This window comes from Palaemon carinicauda, chromosome 13, assembly GCF_036898095.1.
Source record: "Palaemon carinicauda isolate YSFRI2023 chromosome 13, ASM3689809v2, whole genome shotgun sequence".
NCBI classification, from domain to species: Eukaryota; Metazoa; Arthropoda; class Malacostraca; order Decapoda; family Palaemonidae; genus Palaemon; species Palaemon carinicauda.
This window is the reverse complement of record NC_090737.1, coordinates 36,235,163-36,262,257: the sequence shown is the minus strand read 5'-3', so window position 1 is coordinate 36,262,257 and position 27,095 is coordinate 36,235,163. Positions and strand designations below refer to the sequence as shown.

General features: G+C 44.5%; 1 protein-coding gene across 1 annotated transcript in view; it reads left to right on the top strand.

The window, feature by feature from the left end:
- The window catches only part of LOC137651500 (uncharacterized), a 160,582-nt gene that overhangs the window by 62,610 nt on the left and 70,877 nt on the right, over positions 1-27,095 (top strand). Inside the window, exons 5-8 of the mRNA XM_068384727.1 lie at positions 4,618-4,728; positions 8,183-8,290; positions 8,627-8,740; positions 18,910-18,978. Coding sequence (XP_068240828.1) covers positions 4,618-4,728; positions 8,183-8,290; positions 8,627-8,740; positions 18,910-18,978 — 402 coding nt within the window. The remainder of the gene's footprint in view (positions 1-4,617; positions 4,729-8,182; positions 8,291-8,626; positions 8,741-18,909; positions 18,979-27,095) is intronic.

Sequence of the window (27,095 nt, the reverse complement as noted above, 5' to 3'; positions counted from 1 at the left end):
AAGTCGACTTCCTTACCAGGTACTTATTTATTTTATGTTTGTTATTTTGAATAACTGCTAAAATGAAATACAAAATACTTAGCTCATAATAATGTAAACAAGTAATGCTGGTCTCTACCCACCCCCCTGGGTGTGAATCAGCTTATATAATCACCGTCTAAGTTTAATATTGAAAAATGTTATTTTTATTAATAAAATAAATTTTTGAATATACTTACCCGGTGATTATATATTAAAGGACCCTCCCTTCCTCCCCAATAGAGACCCAGTGGACCGAGGAGAAAATTGGTTCTGTGTTTACATTGAGTACTGAGTACCTGCTAGACAGATGGCGCTGTTGATGTACACCCCCTACCGGCATAGCGATCGCTGGCGTATTTTGAACGTAGAGTTTTCTGTCGAGCAACAGAGTTGCAGCTTATATAATCACCGGGTAAGTATATTCAAAAATTTATTTTATTAATAAAAATAACATTTTGGTGGTTTGTGTTGTGGCGGAAGTGCAGTCATTTTCGGTCACCCAGACCATATCTCCTCTGTAGCAGCAGGAAAAAATGGTTGACAAGTAGAAGAAGAGTTCGTCCTGTCCTCCTCTACCAATCCTTTTATTGGACATATCTTCCTTGAGAAGACAACTATGAAGACAATACTCTCTTGCGAAGGCCTTCTGCTGAAAGTTCCTTTGGGCTTTTAGAAATTTATGTCCTCCTTTGGGAGGGAGTGACGGTAATTACCCCCTAACTGGTATCCTCTTGGTCAGCCAAGTAAGTGTGAGCCCGTCTTACAGCGACCACTTTTGCACTGGGAGCAGATGAGTCATTCTATTCAGACTAAACCTCAGGAGCATAGGCCTGAGGATGATGAGAGTGTATGTGCCAACTTTTCTCATTCCTTTCACAATATGGAGGATTGTTTCATGTCTTGATGCACTCTTTGCTGTACAGAATTTGCCCACTGACCAGTTCCTTTGGGGCTAGTCAGCAGTCGTAAGCATGGTTTGACAGCCACTGTTGTTTCATCAGTTATTGGCACCTTACGGGAGACCAATAAGGGTATCATTCACCCCAGCTCCTTATGCTGATGTAGAGTTCATACATTGACTGATACCTTAGGGATCAGTTAGTGATTGTGAGCCTTGTGTCACAGTGCCACTGTTTTATCAGTTGTAGGTGAAAGGTCCTATCTTGGAACAATCAATGGCACCATATGATAGGCCAAAATGGGAATCATTAATGTTATCTTATGCCTTTATAGAACTTAGACTGGTAGCGGCTTAGTGTAATAGCTACCACAGTTCACCTTTGAGCCACTACAGAGTTTTCTTACAAACTGGTGCCTTTGGGGGCTAGTCAGCAAGGTAGGGTCGGTGCAATAGTGACCTCTGCACTGGTATTGATCGGTCTTTCTGGACCAAACACCAACTCCTAGGCAATTAAGGGTAAGGACACAGTGTCGTGTAAAGCTATTCTCTTCTTCCTCTCCCCTGTTTTCACTGGTATTGATCGGTCTTTCTGGACCAAACACCAACTCCTTGGCAATTAAGGGTAAGGACACTTTGTCGCATAAAGCTATTCTCTTCTTCCTCATCCCCTTCTGATTCTGATGGTTCTTCATATAAGAAGGGAAAGTTGAAGAAGTCCGGGTGGATCGATCGCAAGAGTTCCACCCAGTACCTGATCCAGTGCGGATCAGAATACCTGTCCATTGGTCCAGTTTATATGCTCAAGTCTCAGGCCAATAACTCATGCCAGCTCTTTATTGTTTCGGCTGATGGCCTGTGAAAGGATACCAAGCACTAAATGCCGACAGCTCATCACATAAGGCTATGGCCACTTATCACGCGGGGCCAAGGATGATCGGTACCATACATGGCTAATCATTGCAAGAGCCAAATGATAGAGGAGCTTGAGTGCCCTCCTTCACCAATTACCTGGACAATGGTTTTCCATTTTGATCTGTTACCTTTAACAAAGTACTTCCTTACCATCTAAAGGAGAAATACTATTTCTTCGTATTGGTTCAGTATGTTGTGGACTGGTTCCCGCTCTGGGCTTCTCAATACCGAGCCGGGCCAACCACATAACCACTCCTGTTCACCGATGGTAGGGTATGCTGTAAACCTCTTACACTTTGCGCCAGGAATTGTCTCCCAGACATGGAATGAGACTGTTCACAGCCTGATTAATTTCTGTATCTGCCTCCCAGTGATATGTTTCTGGATCTATCTGAATTGGTGTTGGTATTCTGAAGAGAGAAACCAAACCCAAAACAGGTTTACGAACACCTACTCACTAGCCTTAATGTAGTGTCAACTGATTGATAGTTGGTCACATTAGTACTTTTAGTCACAGAGGCAGTAGTTATTCTTAGGATTGGATAGGTGTTGGACTCTTTCTACCTGTCAGAAGGGGGATTTTGAGGTAGTGACATGAGGGATCCCATTATCGGTACTCCATCATCCACTGTGCAGTATCCCTCAATGGCTCTGGACCTTCTTGGAAGATTACTGCCAAATTTCAGAAATGCCATGCCATTGGGCTCAGGTTTGGGGAAAATCCCAGCCTTCTCCAAATCCCAGAAATGACCAACAGCAGCTTCATCCTCCAAAAGGATTGTGGTTGTGGTGGCCTATGTGGTAACATCCCTGACTGGTGATTGCCAGACTAGGGTTCAAGTAATGCTCAAACTTGACAGTTCCTTTGGTTGCTGCAACCTCACCATCCTTGTCAGCTAAGGATAGGGGTTGGGGGAGCCTATAGGTCTATCTGCTGAGTCATCAGCAGCCATTGCCTGATCCTCAATAGTCCTAGTTAGTCCTAGCTTGGGTGCTGATCAATATGTGGTCAGTCTCTTGGGCATTGTCAATACTGTTGCGTCCCCATACCCTGGCGAGGTGGTATTGGAAAGTCTTGGGTATTATTATTATTATTATTATTATTATTATTATTATTATTTGCTAAACTACAACCCTAGTTGGAAAAGTAAGATGCTATAAGCCCAGAGTCTCCAACAGGGAAAATACCCCAGTGAGGAAAGGAAACAAGGAAAAATAAAATATTTTAAGAATAGTATATAAACTATAAAAAAATTAACAAAAGAAGAGGAAGGAAAAAAGAGATAGAATAATGTGCCTGAGTGTACCTTCAAGGAAGAGAACTCTAACCCAAGACAGTGGAAAACCATGGTACAGAGGCTATGGTATTACCCAAGACTAGAGAACAATGGTTTGATTTTGGAGTGTCCTTCTCCTAGAAGAGCTGTTTACCATAGCTAAAGTCTCTTCTATCCTTACCAAGAGGAAGTAGTCACTGAACAGATACAGTGCAGTAGTTAACCCCTTGCTTGAAGAAAAATTGTTTGGTTATCTCAGTGTTGTCATGTGTATGAGAACAGAGGAGAATGTTTAAACAATTTGCCAGACTATTCGGCATTTGTGCAGGCAAAGGGAAAATGAGCCGTAACCAGAGAGAAGGATCCAATGTAGTACTGTCTGGCCAGTCAAAGGACCCTATAACTCTCCAGGGGTAGTATCTCAACGGGTGGCTGGTGCCCTGGCCAACCTACTACCTACCTACAACAGTTTTTCCTACAAAGACTTGGAAAAACTTTTTACCTTGACAATCACACTGCTTATCTCAACACACAGCTTGCGTAGGCCGCAGACCTTGCGTAGCAAGGTTTAGCGAGTGGTTAGGTACTAACCTACTCAAGATAAGTAGCCCCTGGGTACAGCCAAAAGCCAGGTTAGCAGGGACGTCCACTCTCATAATGGGTGAGTCATCCCTAATAAATAGCGTAGGTTTGTATTCCAGTTACGTAACAAATGACAAATTCGGAGGTAATTTGTATTTTTCCTTACGATACAAACCTTTAGCTATTTATACAAACTTACCCGCCAACCCTATCCCACTTGAAGTCTTACCTTCAAGCAAAGTGAGCTCCATCACAGGTGTGTGAGTGGGAGGTACCGCAGGAGCCACAGTAGGGGCCCTCGGGACCAGGGCAGTTGCGCATAGCCGGCAGAAGTCAACGCACACACAGTAAAGAAAAAGCAAAAAGCATTAATGGTAGTCTAAAAATTTGCGAGGATGAAGAGCAGCAACGACCGTTGACCATCCGAACCAAAAGCAAAGTGAGGTCAATCACAGGTCTGTGAGTGGGAGGGGTATCTAGCTACCCCAAGCTAACTAACGGGATGGGTAGTTAACCCTCGCTAAATTTTAATGGCTTGTCCTTTCAGTTTTGCCGAAAGTAATGCCCCTAATAAATAGCTAAAGATTTGTATCATTAGGAAAAATACAAATCTACGAATTTTTCATATTTGTAGAGAGAATCATGGAACTTTGACCTGTTATTGGTTCACCCACACAGTCTGCAAATTTTAAAATTATTAGCTTTTTTCATATCCTGTGTTATACAGTATTTCTTCTGAAAGGTCTATATATAGACTATGTTTTCTCAGTTTCTTGGAAAATTCATTGGCCATGATAATGTTTTGTAATTATGAATATTTTCAATTGTAATGTTTGCTATGTATTTCATTTATCAGCACAGTACTAATCTCCTTATGCCTTACAGAATCTCAGTAAACCAATTTTTCTCTTTAAAACTAACTAGGTGATGAACTAGGAGAAAGCAGTTCTCTCCCCAAGAACATTAGTGTGGATGAAATGTTCGTTATTGACAATGTGGGGAGCACTGACTCGACATCAAAAAATGTTGAACCTGGTAAGTGTTTTAGTTCTGACACAATTAACAAAAATAAGTAAAAGTAACAAACCATAGGTTATTCTTTGCTGGTTAAAGGAAATGTGTATCAGTTTAATAGTAGTTGATAACAAGAAAATCAACTTTTATTATATGTATTTGTTCCGTCACTCTATACAAACCCTCGCTATTTATAGGGATATTACTTTCAGTGAAGCTGGAAAACAAGCCATTAGACTTTTAGTGAGGGATAACCATCCTAACCACTAGTTAGCGGGAGGGGTGGGGGTTAGTCGGCTACCCCACTCACTCATACACCTGGGCTGAACACCCACTTTGCTTTTGGCTTAGGGAGAGAGAGACGTATCTCTCTCCTCTCCAAATTAACTGGCCATTTGACTTGATTTTTCTGATGTATCTATTTTTTTATATGCATGTACTGTATATGAAAACATTCTTGTAATGTTTTAATATACAGTGAACCCTCGCTACTTCGCGGTTCGACCATCGCGGATTCACCACTTCGCGGATTTTTTCCATAACCCATATATATACAGTAATATATATATATATATATATATATATATATATATATATATATATATATATATATATGTATGCATGTATTTATGTATATATGTAGGTATGTATATGTGTATACATATATATATATATATATATATATATATATATATATATATATATATATATATATATCTAAAGTAGGAAGATGTGATGTAGTTCTAAGGGAAAAGTATGGGAAATATGTCTGGGTAATAAGCAAAGCTCTACCTCCAGTTTGTTTCTTCATTATGATCAGAGATAAATGTAAACAAAACATTGGTTGCCATTTTTTATCGTGCTTTTTAGGTGTTTAGGAAACGCATGATATAAAATCGCCTTTAATATTTGTGCCTGTTTTAGTTTAGCGTACTGTAGTACATGCATTAAGTGTTCTGTACATTAAAGGGTAGTTTGTTAACAGTACTACGTACAAGGGAAGGTTTTAAAAGTCTGAATATACATGTTGTATAAATAGGTAAATATGGTGTCACTACTTCGCGGATTTTCACCTATCGCGGCCGCGTCTGGAACCTATCTACCGCGATAAATGAGGGTTCACTGTATATTTAAGCTTTTCTTTACAGTGAATGTTGCTGTTTGCATGACAGTGTAGTGCGGCAGGTTCTCAAAGGTGGAGAACCTTCTCTTACAATCTTTCCCCTCCTTTAAATGCTGGACAACCTTTAGCCTGGTGGCCTTCTGAGTGACATAGCCTCCACTACAGGAGAGTAGTCATCATGTGGATACTCCTTCCCCGTTCAGATGTTAACATCGCTCTCTCCCTGCGAGTTCTTGGAGGATGACCACTTGCGGCCTACCCAGAGCTTGACGTCCGTCTTGCTCTTCCTCACTGACAACGCCGCTCTCTCTCGTCACGTGGGCGGCTGCCAGATCCTCTGCGGGGACCACCTTTCCCATTATTATCATTATTATTATTACTTGCTAAGCTACAATCCTAGATGGAAAAGCAGGATGCTATCCATCTCCCACCCTTGATCTTTGGAATCAGGCCATCCTCGTCTCGCCATCTAGACTCTTCTTGCCCAGCAAACTCGTCTGCATCTCACGACGGAAATCCTGAGAGAACTCCCTCAGCGACTCTTAACAGCCACATGTGAACACCTTTCACAAAGCTGTATCTTCGCCGTAACTTCACACCTTGAGACTGTTCAACTCCTTGTCTCTCAGAGAGTCCTTCACGCAACAAGTTGCGTAGAGGATGTCTGGATACCTGTGTAGACCCTCGGCTTCGGCCGTCCAGGCCAAGTGGACTGTAGTGGATATCATGGAAGGAGTACTCCACCCCTTAATCTCACTTGCCCTGCATTGAAGGAGTTCTTTGTGTACCTTCGGGAGAAAAGCATTCTCGCGGTCTTGGCAGTGAGAGGCCACCTCAAGTCCTTGAGCCTCGCACTCAGACCAAAAGGAAGTAACCTTTCCTCCACATCGGCATTGCCCCTCTCCATACGGAGTTTTTGAGCCAAGAGACCCTTAGTCAGAAGGGAGACCTCCTCCAGGGGACAGGGTTTGCATCCTGCAGTCCCCAAAGGGTTCCACCTTTCACCTAGGATGCCAAGCAGCAGATGTTCATTTGACCTTGATGACAGTTTCCCCGCTTGTATTGAATTCGGCCAAGAGAGTTGGCGAACCCCTTGTGCTGCCCATAACGCCTCACATGCATGGCGATAGCATAGGTAATACTCGACCTCGTTTCTGGCAATTCAGTTTTCGGTATCCGATCCCTTTGTTCTGGGAGTCCTTCGCAGAAGGCCCATTGATCCAGATCAACAGTTACTATGCCAAAGAAAAACTGGAGGCCCTACCTCAAGGAAACTACAAGAGCTGGTCCCTGAGGTCAGTCCCCTTCATCAGCTCGGGGAAGTTCAAGGGAAGGATCACCGAGAATACGTTCTCGGTTCTGATTCGTAAGGTCATGGATCAAGCATTGAATCCTGATCCTTCTACTTATAGAGGCGTCAAGACGTGACCCACAAGAACATGGAGACGTTCTTCATGGATCCAAGGTGGCTACACAATAAATGGTTTAAAACTTCAGGCTCTCTGATGGACAAGTAGCAGATGAGTGAAGGCAGAGTTTAATCCTGGTTAAGTCTGGGATGAATGACAAAGAATGACTGGCTCTTTCTTTATTTTATCTTCTACTCTATGGGTTAACAGCACTGACGGTACTCTGCAAAGCTGGCCTCAGCTGTCTACAGGTAGGTCCATTTTCCCTTGTGTAACCTGGTATAGAAGAAATACTTGTTGCGTCCCCAATACCTCTTACAAGGGAGGATTGAGTAAAGTCTATGGTGCTCTCAAAGGTTCCTAACTCAGAGAATTCTTAGTTAGACCAGTTGCATTACTAGTTTCACAAGCACACAGCTTGTTAGTCATGCATAGCATGATATTTCAGTGAGGTGGAAGGGTTTTACAAATTACGATCTAAAGATTGTATGGAGAAAACCCCAGATCAATGCCAAAAGGCAGTGTTGGTACGGACTTCCACCCTCCTAAGAGGTAAGTCATACCCATGAATAGCGAGGGTTTGTATAGAGTGACAGAACAAATGACAAATTTGGAAGTAATTTGTATTTTTCCTAGCGATACAAACCTGGAGCTATTTATACAGATTAGCCCGCCAGCTTCTGTCCCCCAAGAAAGTCCTGCCTGCAAGCAAAGTGGGTGCTCAGCCCAGGTGTGTGAGTGAGCCAGGTAGCTGACTACCCCCACCCATCTTGCTAACTAGTGGTTTAGGTGGTTATCCCTTCCTAAAAGTCTTATGGCCCGTATTCCAGCTTCGACAAAAGTAATATCCCTATAAATAGCTGCAGGTTTGTATCAGGAAAAATACAAATTACTTCAAAAAATTTTGTTTACCCACTTTTATTTATATTCTGTTTTTTTAAAGAAACATCTGAAAAGGATGACAGTGGAATTTGCCCAGCCAGTCCAGTTACTGAAGATGAGGTTTCAACTTCATGCACAGGAGAAGATAATGTACCAATGAATGTAAAACGTAAGTAAGGGAATCGTGAAAAATTTGTTTTATCTTTTTATCTTTTATATACGGTATCTTCTTCAGATTTGTATGGCATAATCTGTTAGACAGTAGATTATACTGTGTTATAAATCATGATAAAAATGTAAGGACTAATTGCATTTTTTAAATATTTATGTGACATTGTTAAATACATATGATTTGATATTAAAGAAAAGAATTTTGAATGCCAGATCATTTTTTTTACTCCACTTGTAATCAGATTGTATTCAATGCTATATGAAAGCCATACAACCTAATACAGGAAAGTGTGCATTGTTTATTATTGTATGATTATGCAATTGTATTTTTCAGAAACCTCTCCTGTAAAGGAGGTGCATGGAATCTTCCCGGCCAATCCATTTGCTGACGAGGATGGTATTGTAGTGTTAGACACAGAAGAAGGAAAGACATCACTGAAAACAAAAGGTAAGTAGGAATGAAGTACAAAAATTAACAACAGTAATAGAATCTTAATAATATGATTATTTTTTTTTACTCGCCTGATGTTTACAGTGCTTCTCTCTCAAAGCTGGTTAAATGCCAACATCTACCCTAAAAATAATTGAACTGACCCTTTAGTTTTCAAAATATTACAGTGGCTTCATATTTTTGAGGATAGAGGATTGGAAATAAAACTGTTGGATTCCAGTTCATGTAGGAGTAGGTGAGTCAGACAAACTTTAAAGCAGGCTGCAGTTGAACTACTTCTAAGGAGATATCCACTTATATATACTGACTTCAAACCACAAATTTAGCCTTTAATTCAAGACATATGGCAAACAAGTTGTGACGTGGTCATTCAAAGCAAAGCGTTCACAAATGTTATGTGTTCTTGGAAGTATGTAAATATGCCCAGAACATGGGAAACACCACTATACTAATTACATATTACACACACTCACCCAACTCATAAATACTTGATGGCTGGTGAGCCGCCAACCATTTTGGGAAGACTGTTTGGTCCCCTTGACTTTGAGGCATTTGCTGATTGAATGACCCAATAAATTCTTATTCATACTGTTGGCTTTGCAGCTACCACAGGAACCAATGCCTAGTTTCTTTTGTAAGAAAATTGGGTATCCTTTAAGTAATGTTTTGCAAAGTTGACTTTGTATTCCTCTGGGCTGTTGCCAAAACTCGTTACAAAGAAACATTCCTTCAGAAATTAAGTGAATTAGCTACACTTCTAATTAATATCATGAACCAAACCAAAAGTCCTTCATCTGACTAATCTAATTTTCTTTGCGTTTCTGTCACTGAACCCATAACAAGAAACGACATGAAATGTTTGGAAAGAGGATGCAAAAAAATCTTTACCCAACAAAATAAATTAGGAACCTCCCCCTAATGTTTTTTAACCTCGTCAAAATAAAACTTAGTAGCGTTCATGGGGTAAATAAATCTATTATCTGACTCATCACTAACTTTATTCTCCAAAAAGGCTATGTGAAAAAAGTTTTAAACATACCTTTTATCTTGAAATCATTTTTAGCTCGGAATTGGCCGGCATTTAGCTGATGCTAAAAGTAAATGACAGAAAAAAACATTATAGCTTTGTGATTTTTAAAAGAAATATCCTCCGAAGTTTTGATAATTGTAATATCACATATGGATTCCAATAAATTTTTGACATCCAGAGGTTTCTCAGTACAGTAGTAAAAGAAGTAAATACATCCACAATAATACCTGAAGCAGATAAGTCTAAATCTTGATGCTTGAGAACGGTATTAAGGTTGGAACTATAACCTGCAATAAGTTATTTGCTTTCATAGAAATGGAAATAAAAACTTACAAATCATCTAAATTTGTTCTTCATTCCAAGAAATGTCATGATTTGCACCAATCAAAATAAACTTTCTGTATTCGTGATACAAATTATTGGTGGACTGCCATTTTTAACATATGATAGAAAATCTAGAGGACTTGGAAAACCCTTTAGTCTGTGACAATATGGTGGACAGTCTCCATGCAGTTAGGTGTAGTGTGCTGGGTTTTGGGTGAACTGACTGCAAAACCTGTTTTTTTCCGTGACACTAACGGATGTAGAGACCAATAGTTTGTGGGTATCTGTTAATTTTAGCTTAACTGGTCTGCTAAGATGTTCAATTTTTATGGAATAAACATAGGTAGAAGGATTATCCCAATTAGATTTATCCAAGGTACAGTAAACGTATTTCCACAACAGTATGTCATAACCAGTTAACGACGTAGGCCAGGATATTTCTGAATTAGTATTAGATCTTACAAGATGGGAGTCCTAGTTATCCATATTAACTCTTAATACTGTAGTTTTTGAGCTTTTAAGTCAAAGCTGCACTTCAAAGGATGTAGCACAATGAATATGGGGTAACGCTAATTTAGATTCTTTAATGAATTACTTCTTTACTTGTAACTCATATGAATCACTCCATTCCTCCTCACTTCTTGTGTTTGGTTTTAATACCTGTATAAGCAAAGTATTGGGGACAGCGAAGGGAGTGGTAAAGAATAGAGGTTTGGGCATGAATGTAAAGAGAAGTCTGTATGAGAAAGTGATTGTATCAACTGTGATGTATGGATCCGAGTTGTGGGGAATGAAAGTGACGGAGAGACAAATAGAATGCGTTTGAGAGGAAGTGCCTAAGGAGTATGGCTGGTGTATCTCGAGTAGATAGGGTTAGGAACGAAGTAGTGAGGCTGAGAACGGGTGTAAGAAATGAGTTTGCAGATAGAGTGGATATGAATGTGTTGAGGTGGTTTGGCCATGTTGAGAGAATGGAAAATGGCTGTCTGCCTAAAAAAGGTGATGAGTGCAAGAGTTGATGGGAGAAGCACAAGAGGAAGGCCAAGGTTCGGGGGGATGGATGGAGTGAAGAAAGCTCTGGGTGATAGGATGATAGATGTAAGAGAGACAAGAGAGCATGCTAGAAATAGGAATGAATGGCGAGCAATTGTGACGCAGTTCTGGTAGCCCCTGCTGCTTCCTCCGGTCGCCTTGGATGACCACGGAGGTAGCAGCAGTAGGGGGTTCAGTGTTATGAAGCTTCATCTGTGGTGGATAACGGGGGAGGGTGGACTGTGGCACCCTAGTAGTACCAGCCGAACTTGGTTGAGTCCCTCGTCAGGCTGGGAGGAGCGTAGAGAGGAAAGGTCCCCTTTTTTCAATATTAAACTTACCCGATAATCATGTAGCTGTCAACTCTGTTGCCCGACAGAATTCTACGGAAGGGATACGCCAGCGATCGCTATACAAGAGGGGGGTGTACTCACAAGCGCCACCTGTGGCCAGGTACTGCAGTACTTCTTGTTGACACCACTTCAATTTTTCCTCTGTCGTGCTTCCGGCAAGACGTTCATGGATACGCTTATAATTTTGGAGTCTTGTTCACGGTTTTTGGTGAAGTATTGCTCTAAGATTTCAGCTTTCGCTATTCAGGAAGTTCTATTATTAGCTTAGCTAGCTTTTGGAATTAATTTGATTAATTATGGTGACGAAGAGAGTATGAACTCTCTTTCACCTTTAAATGGCCGACCCTTCCCTTAGACGGAAGTGTTGGTGTCTAAGAGAGTATAGACTCTCTTTCTTAATTTTGCTTAACAAAAGTTATAGATTTATTTTATATCTCTCCGCCTTTTATAGGCCTCTTCGATTAACTTCCTTTTATTATAAAATTATTAAAATTGATTTTTATATTTGTTTATATTCGACCTTTCCTAATAGTAGGCGGTCTTTTCTTGTACCGAAGTTAATTAACATTGAGCCCGTCATTTCGGTTTTACCTGTTAACATATTATGCTATTTTAATGTTTTTGAAAGAATTTCTTTGATAGTCTCGTACTGTTTCAAAGTTGAACTAACGTTTTGTTTTGTCTCTGCAGTTGTTGACGTTCAGAACGTTCAACTTGCGCTCTATCGTTACGATAGAGAGAGAATTTTCACGGTGTCACGTTGCAGTAAGAGTAAACCGTTTATAACGTTTTGTTCATTCTTTCTTAGCTTAATGGTTTTAATTCTAATAAAGGAACTTTTTATTTGGGAAATCTTTCAGTTTTTTTCCTTTAACAATAATATGTTTTAACGAGTATATATGATTGGGCTCTTCTCTCAGGTTCTAAGTCTAGAGAGAGAGAGAGAGAGAGATAGAGACGGAGGGAGAGAGAGCTGGATAAACGTTTCGTTCAAGCGAGTAACGTTGTTATCGTTTTTGCTCTTCTCCCTAGTCTCTTTAGGGGAAGAAGGTAAACGTTTCTAGAGTTTATTCTTGTTCTCAAGCTTTATGCGGTGAGAGATTTTAAACGTAGTTTATTTGATCTAGTGTTTAGTCTCTTTCCAGCCACTGAATTATTTATCTTTCATTAGATTTTTCTGTTACATTGTAATTCTGTTTTCGCAATTACTAACTTTTAAAGAAGGATAGAATTGCGTGTTTCAGGTACAAACCACTTAAAGTTTCGAGTTCAGTGAAATAAGTGCAAACAGAAATTCAAAAGTGATAAGTGATTAGCGCAAAGTGTGTCAGTGTTGTGCGTGAGGGTACTTCTTGCGTGCCAGTCGTCCTCCCAGTCCGGGACCTCTTGCAAGCTCCCAAGCCCAGGGGAGAAGCAATGTCGAAGGGCAAAAGGGTTCGGCAGGCCTTGATCGGCGCACAGAAGTATCCTCGGTGGTTGCGGGCGTGTCTTACAGAGACCGTCACTCCCACCCGCAGACGATTGAGCCCTTATTTTACTCGTCTGCAGAAGAAATTTCGGGGAGATAACGCTGGACTCAGGTCTCAAGACCTCTTAAACGTAAAGTCCAGACCTCTAGAGTTCAACAACCCGGATGCAGTCATTGGGTTAGCTCTGACTCTCCGCAGTCATCAGGTGACTGCACACCTCCTAAGAGAGGTAAGGTGATGCCGCAACAGACCTCATCTTCTGTTAAGGCTTTGCCTCAGCAGACCTTAGCGTCTGCCGACCCCAAGATGACTTTGCTGCAGTCCATGCAGTCACAGCTTGCGGTCTTAATGCGTGAGTGTCAGGCTGAGAAGGTTACACCTTCTCCTGCGATCGCTCCGCCTCACCGCAGTCCAGTCTGCCAGGCGTACGATGTTGAGGTTCCTCAGGATACCTTACCGCGTACTGAGTTGCCAGTTACCAGCGGTGTGCAGCAACCTCCGCCTTCCTTAAGGCAACCTCAGCAATGGGAGCAGGAATCTTATGCCTTACTTCCTCCGCTTCCGCTTGCGGTTCCACCAGCGAGGCAACAATCTCTTGAGGTACGACAACCTCTTCCATCAATGAGGCAGCCACCTCAGCACTCGCTGCAGCTTAGGCTAGCACCTCAGGAACCTCAACTCGCGAGACAAGAACTGCGTTCTGCGCAGCCGCTACCTCAACTCTCGCAGCTCACACCTCAGGAACCTTAACTCGTTCCTCAGGAACCTGCTACTGCGCGTCCGCAACCCTTACAGCAAGCGCAACTCTTGAGGCAGCAACCTCATGCTATGAGTCAGCCACCTCAACGCATGCATCTGCCACTTTCTCCTCAACTTGAGCCTCTTCCCATTCAACTTGGAAATAACAAATGACAATAATAACACCTCATTACTTTCATAACTTGCATTTGTAATCATATACATGTATGCCTACACAAACATTATGATAATGGAGGTTATTTGTATTACTTATATAAAAATATATATGTATTCCTTGCAATATATTTTTAACAATATCGCAAAATATGGCAAAAATATCTTCAAAACAAAAATGAATCATGAGTTATGAATGTAAGGTAAATATTATGTTGATATTAAAACCCCATGCAAGCATGCATGAAGTAATGCAGTGTTGCCAACAGGGCGAGTTTCCCTTTCCTGAGGTGAAGTAGATTATAGTACATTTAGTGTAGCTTAATTCTACGATTATCATGCCGGCTATCAAATTCATCAACAAAACAGTCTAAATCAATTCCCTCGGCACGTGCACTTTCAATGGACGGTAATGCGATATTACTCACTCTAGCACTGGTCATGGAATTTCTGAGAAATGTTACACGCCATGCAACACGCTCTGCTTACCTTACAGCATGCTCTACATACAGCATGCTCTGCATACAGCATGCTCTGCATACAGCATGCTCTGCATACAACATGCTCTGCATACAGCATGCTCTGCATTCAGCATGCTCTGCATACAACATGCTCTACATACAGCATGCTCTGCATACAGCATGCTCTGCATACAACATGCTCTGCATACAGCATGCTCTGCATTCAGCATGCTCTGCATACAACATGCTCTGCATACAGCATGCTCTGCATTCAGCATGCTCTGCATACAACATGCTCTACATACAGCATGCTCTGCATACAGCATGCTCTGCATACAACATGCTCTGCATACCTTACCGCATGCTTCTCAGTCACACATCTTTGGTTGTTGCCAACTCACTAGACTGTCAAGCAGTTTCATAACGTTGCCTTCTAGTCTGCTGCTTTTGCACCATTGAAACCCTCACTGAGAGAACTTAGCTTTTCTCGGATATGGTCCCTGTAGATGAGAAAGTGCTTTTCTCCCTCCTTCTGATATTCCCTTGAGGACTCTGTCATTTGGAGAGGAGCCTTTAGCTGCGTAGCCTCCTATGGACTTTTATTTAAGCATAACATGCTTCCAGGGAAGGTAATGGTTCCACTTCAGTCACTAACCCCGTCTGTTACCACACCTGCTCCCATAGACCTTGAGCTGTGTTGCAAGACATGCAGTCCAAGCTTAGTCCTTGTTAAAGGATTTTTTGTTTACGGAGTCAGTGTGTCACTGGGAAGACGTTCAACAACCAGCAGAAGTGACTTGTTGTGACGCAATGCGGCAACCTCAGCAACCCGATAAGGAGTTGTCTGTACGACCCAGACAGTCTAGACAGCTTCGGGTTGTCACTGTACTTCCTCGCTTCCCCATGGTTGACAGTTCACAGACTGTGCAGCAGTACCATGATCTTGTGTCCGGCTCCGTCAGACGACTGGCTTTTAAGAGCTCCCACAAGTCGTCGCTGTCTGGAGATTCTCAGATGGACTATGGATCTGACCAAGGAACTGGGCCTCCTGGTCAATTTTGAGGAGTCTCAGCTCATCCCATCCCAGACCATTGTCTCCCTGGGTATGGATCTTCAGAGTCGAGCTTTTCGGGCTTTTCCGTCGGCCCCAAGGATCTTCCAAGCCCTAGAATGCATCCAGAGCATGCTGAGAAGGAACCGATGCTCAGTCAGGTAGTGGATGAGTCTAACAGGGACACTTTCATCGCTGGCCCTGTTCATCGTGTTAGGGAGACTCCACCTCCCCCCCTTCAGTATCATCTAGCTGCTCACTGGATAAAGGACATGACGCTAGAGACGGTCTCAGTTCCTGTTTCCGAAGAGAGGAGGTCTTCTCTCGCGTGGTGTAAGAACAGCTTTCTCCTCAAGGAAGTCTACCTTTGGCTGTTCAGAAACCCGACCGCCGTCTCCTCTCGGACACATCAGACACGGGCTGGGGTGCGACTTTGGACGGACAGGAATGCTCGGGAACATGGAATCAGGAGCAAAGGACACTTCACATCAATTGCAAGGAGTTGTTGGCGGTTCTTCTGGCCTTGATAAACTTCAAGTCCCTCCAGCTTAACAAAGTGGTGGAGGTGGACTCTGACAACACCACAGCCCTGGCTTACATCTTCAAGCAGGGAGGGACTCTTTCGTGAAGTTGTTCTAGATCGCATGGGACCTCCTCATCTGGTCTAAAGATCGAAAGCTCACGCTGGTAACGAGGTTCATTCAGGGCGGTATGAATGTCATGGCAGATCACCTCAGCCGGAAGGGTCAGGTCATCCCCACAGAGTGGACCCTTCACAAGAATGTTTGCAGCAGACTTTGGGCCCTGTGGGGTCAGCCAACCATAGATCTGTTCGCTACCTCGATAACCTAGAGACTCCTGTTGTATTGTTCTCCGATTCCAGACCCAGCAGCAGTTCACGTGGATGCTTCTCTGCTGGATTGGTTCCATCTCGACCTGTATGCATTCCCGCCGTTCAAGATTGTCAACAGGGTACTTCAGAAGTTCTCCTCTCGCAAAGGGACACGGCTGACGTTGGTTGGCTCCGCTCTGGCCCGCGAGAGAATGGTTCTTAGAGGTACTGCAATGGCTGGTCGACATTCCCAGGACTCTTCCTCTAGGAGTGAACCTTCTACGTCTACCTCACGTAAAGAAGGTACACCCAAACCTCCACGCTCTTCGTCTGACTGCCTTCAGACTTTCGAAAGACTCTCAAGAGCTAGGGGCTTTTCGAAGGAGGCAGCCAGAGCGATTGCCAAAGCAAGGAGAACATCCACTCTCAGAATCTATCAGTCTCAAAGGGAAGTCTTCCGTAGCTGGTACAAGACCAATGCAGTTTCCTCAACCAGTACCACTGTAACCCAGATTGCTGACTTCCTGTTATATCTAAGGAAAGTAAGATCCCTTTCAGCTCCTACGATCAAGGGTTACAGAAGTATGTTGGCAGCGGTTTTCCGCCACAGAGGCTTGGATCTTTCCACCAACAAAGATCTACAGGACCTCCCTAGGTCTTTTGAGACCTCAAAGGAACGTCGGTTGTCCACTCCAGGCTGGAATCTAGACGTGGTCCTAAGGTTCCTTATGTCATCAAGATTTGAACCTCTCCAATCAGCCTCTTTTTAGGACCTCACATTAAAAACTCTTTTCCTCGTGTGCTTGACAACAGCTAAAAGAGTAAGTGAGATCCACGCCTTCAGCAGGATCATTGTTTTCACATCTGAAACGGCTACATGTTCCTTGCAGCTCGGTTTTTACTAAACGAGCTTCCTTCGCGTCCTTGGCCTAAGTCGTTCGAGATCCCAAGCCTGTCCAACTTGGTGGGGAATGAACTGGAGAGAGTACTTTGCCCAGTTAGAGCTCTTAGGTACTATCTAAAAAGGTCTTAACCTTTACGAGGACATTCAGAAGCCTTATGGTGTGCTATCAAGAAACCTTCTTTTCCAAGTTCTAAGAGCTCAGTTTCTTACTATTCAGGCTTCTGATTAGGGAAGCACATTCTCATCTGAAGGAAGAAGACCTTGCTTTGCTGAAGGTAAGGACACATGAAGTGGGAGCTGTGGCTACTTCAGTGGCCTTCAAACAGAGCCATTCTCTGCAGAGTGTTATGGATGCAACCTATTGGAGAAGCAAGTCAGTGTTCGCATCATTCTATCTCAAAGATGTCCAGTCTCTTTACGAGTACTGCTACACCCTGGGACCATTCGTAGCAACGAATGCAGTAGTAGGCGAGGGCTCAGCCACTACATTCCCATAATCCCATAACCTTTTAACCTTTCTCTTGAATACTTTTTATGGGTTGTACAGTTGGCTAAGAAGCCTTCCACATCCTTGTTGATTTGGCGGGTGGTCAATTCTTTCTTGAGAAGCGCCGAGGTTAAAGGTTGTGATGAGGTCCTTTAGTATGGGTTGCAGCCCTTGATACTTCAGCACCTTAGAGTTGTTCAGCCTCCTAAGAGGAACGCTGCGCTCAGTAAGGAAGACGAACTTATTTAAGGCAGAGTAATGGCTCAAGTCGACTTCCTTACCAGGTACTTGTAATTTCATTGTTATTTTGAATAACTGATAATATGAAATACGGGATACTTAGCTTCTTGATATACATGTACACTGGTTTTCACCCACCTCCCTGGGTGTGAATCAGCTACATGATTATCGGGTAAGTTTAATATTGAAAAATGTTATTTTCATTAGTAAAATAAATTTTTGAATATACTTACCCGATAATCATGATTTAATTGACCCACCCTTCCTCCCCATAGAACCAGTGGACCGAGGAAAAATTGAAGTGGTGTCAACAAGAAGTACTGCAGTACCTGGCCACAGGTGGCGCTTGTGAGTACACCCCCCTCTTGTATAGCGATCGCTGGCGTATCCCTTCCGTAGAATTCTGTCGGGCAACAGAGTTGACAGCTACATGATTATCGGGTAAGTATATTCAAAAATTTATTTTACTAATGAAAATAACATTTTTCATTTATTTGATGTCTGCTACCCCCCAAAATTGGGGAAAGTGCTTTGGAATATGTATGTATTAGCTCAACCAAACTCATATTGAGCTGTGGTTCAAACTGGAAGTCTTCGCCGCACTTAGTTAATCTTGCATGGTGCGAGAGTTTTTACAAGTGTCAGGAATTGCTAGGAATGAGTAATGAGGGGTGGGACAGTCAGTGGCAATGAACCTGATAGGGAGCACAGTAAGGGAAAGACTTTCTTTAAAAAAGAATACTTAGAAATAAAGCTGCACTTCCAAATAAGTAAGCTATTTGAGGGCTGGTAAGTATCAAGATAAGAAATTTTATCATGATCTTTTTCATACTCCCTAGTTGAGATGTTTCAACCATATGGCATTAAAGGCATGAGTTAAAGTTATGCCTTTTTACAATGACCAAACCAAGGGAGAAAGGTAAGTGAAAGTTTCAGTGCATGTGCTTCACATAGTACTTAGATAGTGCATGCTGTTCCCATGTCTATTTATGATAATTTTTCTAAGTTTTTGTTATAAACCTGATTTCATAAAGTTCTTATATTTTATTTAAGCATGTTTTTATTTTTCAGATAAACTCCGATTAAAGAGATTAAACAAGCCTGAAATAATTAGTTCAGAGGAGATAAGTAGTTCTGATGGTTAGTACACTTTCAAGATTTTTTATGTTCTAAACTTCAAAAGGAATTGGTTCCATTACTGGAATACAAACTGCTATTTATAGGGGTACTGTAATGCCTTGCAACATGAAATTAGTTCATTCTGGAGTGGCTTTCGTTTCATGAAAATTTTGTGTTATGAGTCACATTTTACATATAGATCACCTAATTCATTCCAAACCCTACAAAAAACTACATTAAATCTTATAATAAAGCTACAGTATAAACACAATGAAATACAGTACTGTACAGCCAAATACCTAAACTAACTGTTAATACATGTAAATTAAGTAGTTATTTGAACATGATGCAATAATACGTGTAAATGAAAAATAATACAATACATACAATACAATAATGTACATATACAAAACATACAGTACCATATGTACTGTACTATTATAGTTACCCTTACTAGAGAGAGATATTTTCTATTGTGTAAACAACCCATTTTCTTCATATTTTTAATGGGTGACTATTTTATTCTCGGGCTGGCTGGCAAATTTCTTTTCTTATCATGAAACATTTTTTGCAATGTGAGTCATAAAAATCTTTGCATCTCGTTTCGCAGCGGGAATATTTCGTAATCAGATTCTTTTGTGAAGATAGGTATGACAAGCCATTATAATTTAGCGAGGGTTAACTACCCAACCTGCTAGTTAGCAGGGTAGGGGTGATAGCTAGCTACCCCTCTCACCCACACACCTGTGATTGTGCTTCACTTTGCTTTTGGCTCAGATGGAGAACGGTTGTTACCGATATTCCTCCTCGCCTTTTTTGGACTGCCATTAATCTTTGTCTTTTGGTTAGGTTGCGCTTCTGAATGGTTTCTTCATTAAGTGAAATTATAATTGATTGTAATTTAACTTTTCAGCTTCTTCTCTGGGGGAACCCTTTTCCCTCTGGAGGCTCGAGAGGTTCTCCTGAGTTGTGAATATCCTTAGCTGAATTAATTAATTGTGATTCTTGTTTTGTTATAGTTTTTACGCTGCCGCTCTCCTCCTGTTGATGTCAGCCGGGAAAGGGAGTGTGCAGTCCTTATTTTGTGTCTGTTCTATTGGTGAACACCTTTCCCGTCCGCGGACTAGGTGTTCCTCCCGAGGTGTTTTTGTTACATAATTGGTTTTATTTTTCCTCAGCAGCGCCTTCATTCTTTGGGAATCTGCTGTTACTGCGCCATCACTTTCTTGTTCTCATGCCTGTGGCAGCTACTGATCAACACCCTAACTTCGAGGAACTAGCTTCAGCTTCGTTTTCTCAAGTCACACTTGATGCAGACCTTCAACTTGAACAAGGCTTGTTGACGAGAAGCAGAGAGCATTGCCCAGAGGTTCACCTCCAGGGGTTGGACTACTTTCTCTTCCGACGGAGAATTTTCCTCCCTAGGTATTGGGCTATTTCTTCCTTCTGAGGCAGAACTTCCCTTCATCTTCTTTGCTGTCACTCCTGCAGGTGATCACCTTTCTCATTCGCGAGAGAGACCACCCATAGAGACACTTCTTTGGAGTCCTTCCAGAGATCTTTCTGCTTCTGCTGCCCTGCCAGCAGATCCTGTGGCTGTGTCTTCTGCTTCACCGGCCACTGCCACCGATGTTTGCGCTCCTTCCCCTGACGATCGTCCTTAGGGGGCGAGAACAAAGTCAGAGGCTCGTCTCCTGCGGGTGTTCCCCTTTCTAGTGAAGGGGCACTCATAGAGATTCCTCTTTGGAAGCCTGCTGATGGTCCGGTTGCTGATCCTACGCTCGTTGTCCATCGTGGTGTCGGTGACAGAAGACTATCCTCCTCTACGCCTTTAGGGTGCTTCTGATCCCTCGGCTATGAGACGTCTCTTTACCTCCTCGCTGCCACAGTCCTCTTTGGAGGAAGCTGTCCAGCCTTACTCCTCTGGTTACTGATCGATCTCGTCTCAACGAACAGCGACTCATTCATCCCCTGCAAGGGATCATCCACGATTTCCTCCTAAGTAAGTCTCTCCTCACGAGGGTCACATTTCTCCAATTGAACTCTCAGCAGTTTGTCAGCTGAAAGCACGAGCCATTAAAATTAGCAAGGGTTAACTACCCATCCTGCTAGTTAGTGTGGGGGAGGGGTTAGTTTGTTACCCCTCCCACTCACACACCTGTGATTGAGCTCGGTATGCGCTCGGATGGTGAATGGCCATTGCCGCTCTTCATCTTCGCAAATACTTGGACTGCCATTAATGCTATTTTGCTTTCTCTTTTCAGTGTGTGTGTTGGCTTCTAGCGGTCATGCATACCTGCCTTGGTCCTGAGGGCTGCTCCTGCGGTACACTCATGTCCGCTGAGGACACCGATTTTCACACCCTTTACCCTACCGGCAGAGGTCAACGGTGTGATATGGATAATAAGTGTACTGAGTGGTCTGCCTCCCAGTGGGAAAGGTTTGGGCGAAGGCAAAAGAAGTCTAAGCCGGACTCTTCTCTTTCGGAGGTTTCTTTGAAACAGAAGAAATCCAAGGCTGCTGCTTCCGCTTCCGACCTTCCTCCAAAGCTCTTGCTCGTTTAGTCTCCTCCGGGGGACTGTCGAGTAGTAGCGCATCCCACTTAACACCTGGACAACTTCGGTCCTCGAGAGACGATGTTGCTTCCCCCAGCGAAGCAGCCCTGCCTCTCTCCCAAGGGGGGGGTCTATGACTTTCTTTTTATAGGTTTAGTTGTCCTTTGGGTTACTGGGTCTGCCCTCCAAGTAGGCCCTGCTGCAGCTAGGGAGTGGATCCTTGGGCCCTTGTCGATGTCGTGGTGTCAGAGGTATCATCTGCTGCCCATCCTATCAGTGTTCCTGCCTCTTCTGACACGTCCGCCGTTGCTGAAGACTGCGCTTTCTCCCCTGCCGAACATCCTTCGAGAGGAAACCAAAGTCCTAGGTGTGTCTCCTACGTGTGTTTCTCTCCCTCGTGGGGAATTCACTCATAGAGACTCCTCTTCGGAGGACTGCTGCTGAAGGTCAGCTTGCTGATCCCCCGGCCCCTAGAGGGCATCACCGTGGGCGTCAATCCAGATGTGCTCGCCCTCCTCTTCGCTTCAGAGGTGCTCCTTCGCCATCGGTGAAGAGACGCCTCTATGGCACTTCAGCCTCGTCATCGCAGCCTTCTTTCACAGAGGAGCCTCATGGTTGGACGTCTTCTGGCTCTCGCCTTCTTCCGACGACGCTGCCGCTAGTTCACGAACTTGGGTTCTGTGCTCTCCGCCTGAGGATCGCACGCGGTCCCCTTTGGAGGATGTTTGTCTTTCCAAAGGACGCTTCCTCTCTTCAGCTCAGCATCCTGCTGCGCGCCAATCTTCAACTCACCGACCACCTGCTTGTCCGTCTCCTGTCCTGTCTCCTGGTTCCCGACTTCTTACCACTCATCACTCTCCATCTTGCCGTCTGCCTGCTCGCCAATCACCCCCACGCCATTCGCCTACACGCACTAGTTGCCTGCACCCCTTTCACATGCATGCCATTCTCCTGAGCTTATTTCTCTGGCTCGTCGAGAGGATCCTGTTCAACGCGCCTTCCGACCATCGCGTCGCTCGCCAGCGTACCAAGCTCCTACCAAGCACCGTATTCCCAAACAACGCATTGCTTTGGACCACCATTCGCCTGGATGAGCGACTGCTGCCCCTCTTCAAACCTCAAGAAAATCTCCTGAGGTTTCTACCATTGGTGCTTGCCTCTCTCCACGGCAACAGTCACCTAAACGTCAGAATTGTTTTTTTTCCAAAAGAGGGTCTGAGATACTACCATTAAAGAGTTATTGGTTCCTTTGACTGGCCAGACAGTACTACATTAGATCCTTCTCTCTGGTTATGGTTCGTTTTCCTTTTGCCTACACATACACCAAATAGTCTAGCCTATTCGTTACATAGTCTCCTCTGTCCTCATACACCTGATAACACTGAGATTACCAAACAATTCTTCTTTGCACAAGGGGTTAACTACTGCAATAGGGCTACTTTCCTCTTGGTAAGGGTAGAAGAGACTCTTTAGCTATGGTAAGCAACTCTTCTAGGAGAAGGACACTCCAAAACCAAACCATTGTTCTCTAGTCTTGGGTAGTGCCATAGCCTCTGTACCATGGTCTTCCATTGTCTTGGCTTAGAGATATCTTGCTGGAGGGTACACTCGGCAATGCTGTTCTATTCGGTTTCTCTTTCTCTTGAAAAAAAAAAAAAACAAGAATAAAAACTTCAAAATTTTTTTATTCTTATGTTTTTTTCAAGTTTTTATATGAAAGATTTGTTTTAATTTTATCATTGTTCTTTAACTTCTCATGTAGTGTTTCCTTATTTCCTTTCCTCACTGGGCTATTTTCCCTGTTGGAGCCCTTGGCCCTATAGCATCCTGCTTTTCCAATTAGGGTTGTAGCTTAGCATGTAATAATGATGATAATAAAATTTTGAATCGGGTTATGAGTATTGCATCATTTTGTGAACAAAAAAAATCATGCCTTATGGGTATTTTTAGTTGACTATTTCTAATGAGACTAATACGAGATGTGCAGTAATCAGTCACGTAGTCCCGTTAGCCATTCACACGTGATAATGTGATTTTTACCCCATTTTGACTTACATTAGCTCTCACCACCACACAACTTTTGCTCTGAACACATTAAAGTGAATTGATAGTATTCAGTTAGTGATGATGAATATCATTCAAGATAGATAACTCCAAATATTTTACCAGAAATTCTCTAATTGTTCCGTAACCGAAATACAAACCACGCTATTTACACAGGGTTTACCTTTTAGCGCAGCTGAAATGGCGAGCCATTAGAATTTAACGAGGGTGTATTACCCCCGCGCTAGTTAGCGGGGGGGGGGGGTAGGGGAGTGGTAGCTAGCTACCCCTCCCCTCCCTCACACACAGATGAATGCTCACTTTCACTTTTGGCTCGGACTGTGACAGACGTCTCTGTCTTGGTCCTCTCTTGGCAGCCATTGTTTGTTTTGTCTTTACTTAATCGCTTACTTTTCATTTACTCAATATTTATGTAAACATGTTTTCATGTTTGTATACATATTTGAGTATAGAAATCAGTAAGTTTCCTTTTCAGATTTGTGTGTGTAGTGTACTTATCTACGTGGTGTCCTCGGCAGTTGGCCGCCGGCGTTATGGGTGGCGATCGAGTTTGACTTATGTCTTTCTCTCTCTCTCTCTCTCTCTTGAGGTCGTTCACCCTTTTACTACGTGTTACTACGCCCTTGTAGCTTCCTTTCCGTGTGGGGGGGTTGCTACGCCGTACTTTTGTCTCAATTAGTTTATGAATCTAATTGTATTTGTTGATTTTTCAGCTTTGTAGAACGATTCCTTTCGGTGTTTTCGTTCTTTCTTTAGTGTTCATTCATTTTTAAATTACATAATTACATAGTTACATAATTATAATTGTTATAATTCTGTTTTGGTTACAGCTCTCCTTCCGTGAGTGTAAGTGGTTGTGATGGCACGTGCCTGTTGTGTAATTCTTGTTTCCTTTCCCTCGGGATTCCTCTTCGGAGCCTTCCCGGGGGAATGAATGTGTACTAATGTTTTTTTGTTTTATTTTTTTACAGTTACCGATCTAGTTCGTTTCTGTAATATGGCAACGGTGTGAGCTGTCTTGTTGAGTCCTGGGGATTCGGCTGTTGCTGCCTCCCCCCTTGTGTTTTCGTCAGGGGCGTGTCTCCTTCTACTGGAAGTACTCCCGTGACGACGGACAGTTCTCCAGTTCATTTTAGAACTCTCAGGAGGCTTGCCTCCTTGGGCAGGTAACTTTCCTTCTGAGGGAAGTTTTTCCTGTCCAGGCTTGAGTTTTTCCCCTTATGGAGGGTTCTCCTCTTGCCTTTTTTTCGTGCGACTATGCTCTTGGTGCTGAGCGGTCACACCTGCAGTTTCGCTCAAGGGGCTGGGCAACTGCAGGAGCTCCTCTTCGAAGGATTGCTCCTTTTAGGTCACTGCTGACCGGTCTCTTCTACGAAGTGATTCTCTTTCGTTCGCGAGAGAGTACACTCATAGAGACTCCTCTTCGGAGGTTTCTTCTGTTGCTGTTGCTGTTGGCCTCCCTCGCCGTAAGGCCCACCGTCCGCCTCGTCGTAAGGGCCTCTCATCTCCCTATAAGGGTGCTTGAGGCGCCTTTTTGAATCTCCGTTTGCAGCCTACAACTCCTTTTTCTCGATCTTCCGCCTTGGTGCAAATGGACAGCAGTCTGATCTCGTCTTCCGACGGGCAACGGTCTTCCCGACGGACAGCGGTCTTCCGACGGACATCAGTCTCCCGGCGGACAACGATCCCTTCGGGGCAAAGGGTTGCCTCCCACGGGGGTTCTTCCCTTGCGTGTCAGGGTTTCCCTGCGCGCCCTTCTGCTGTGTTCTCTCCTGCTCCTGCTCAGTGTTAACGCACAGGCGCTCTTCTGCTCATCAGCGCTCTCCTGTTCGTCAGCGCTTTCATGATGATTATCCCTGCTGTTCCTGTTGGTTCCTGTTACGCGCCCTGTGCGCCCACGTTCGCCCTCGCGATCTAGAACTTCGGTTCAGGTCGGGGTCAAGGACTCTTCTTCTATACACAGGCTTCCACGCGTAGCCTTCTGCTCGTCAGCGATCATCAGCTCGTCAGCGATCATCAGCTCGCCAGCGATCACCTGTCTCTCGGCGATCTCCGGATCGCTCGCGTGTGTTACAGCCGGCACGCCAACGTTCTCCAACTCTTCTGAAGGAACATGGTTCGCCAGCTACTAGCTCACCTGCGCATGCTGATCGCCATCGCGCGACCCTCAACTGCGGATGCTGATCGCCATCGGGCGACCCTCAAACTGCGGATGCTGATCGCCATCGCGCGACCCTCAAACTGCGGATGCTGATCGCCATCGGGCGACCCTCAAACTGCGGATGCTGATCGCCATCGCGCGACCCTCAAACTGCGGATGCTGATCGCCATCGGGCGACCCTCAAACTGCGGATGCTGATCGCCATCGCGCGACCCTCAAACTGCGGATGCTGATCGCCATCGGGCGACCCTCAAACTGCGGATGCTGATCGCCATCGCGCGACCCTCAAACTGCGGATGCTGATCGCCATCGCGCGACCCTCAACTGCGGATGCTGATCGCCATCGCGCGACCCTCAAACTGCGGATGCTGATCGCCATCGCGCGACCCTCAACTGCGGATGCTGATCGCCATCGCGCGACCCTCAACTGCGGATGCTGATCGCCATCGCGCGACCGCACACCTGCGGATGCTGATCGCCATCGCGCGACCCTGCGCATGCTGATCGCCATCGCGCGATTGCCCACCTGCAGAGGCTGCTCGCCATCGCGCGACCGCCCATCGGCGCATGCTGATCACCATCGCGTGATCGCCCTCCTGCACATGCTGCTCGCGATCGCTCACCTTCGCATATTGCTCGCCAACGCACGATCGCTCACCTGCACATGCTGCTCGACCATCGCGTCGGCATAACACAACGCGCCATCGCCAACCTGCGCGTTAGCGCTCACCAGCTCACCACCGATCGCTTGTTGATCCATATCGCCAGCGGTCTTCCTCGCCCACGCGGCAGCGCGTTTCCTCGCCATCGCGCTAACGCTTGCGTTCGCCGCCTCGGACTCGCGCTCATCCACCTGCCCACCCTCACAACCGCTCGCCTGCGCGCCCGCGCAACCGCTCGCCCGCGCGACCGCTCGCCCGCGCGACCGCTTGCCTGCGCGCCCGCGCGACCATTCGCCTGCGCGCCCACACGCCTGCACGTCTACACTCATGCGCGTCCGCGCCCATGCTCTCCGATGTTCGCCCACGCGCGAACCAACGGTTTTCCATCACGCGGACGGATGGTGTTCCGTCGCGCGAACCTACAGTGTTTCTTCGCACAAACGTCGGCTTATTTCTTGCAGTATCCATTGCTCGTCTATGGGTTATCGCTCGCCGACCACCAGCTCTCGCCCTTCCTACCACGCTTGCCCTCCTTCTGCGCTCCTTCGCTCACCTTCGTTTGCGTTACCGCGCATGGGCGCTTCCACGTTCGCCCACGCGAAAATCTTTGAATTACCGTCGCGCGAGCTCCAGGGCGATTGCGACCACGATTCCCAATGGGGTTTTCGCAGCATGGCCAGCCTGGCGAGTTCTTCT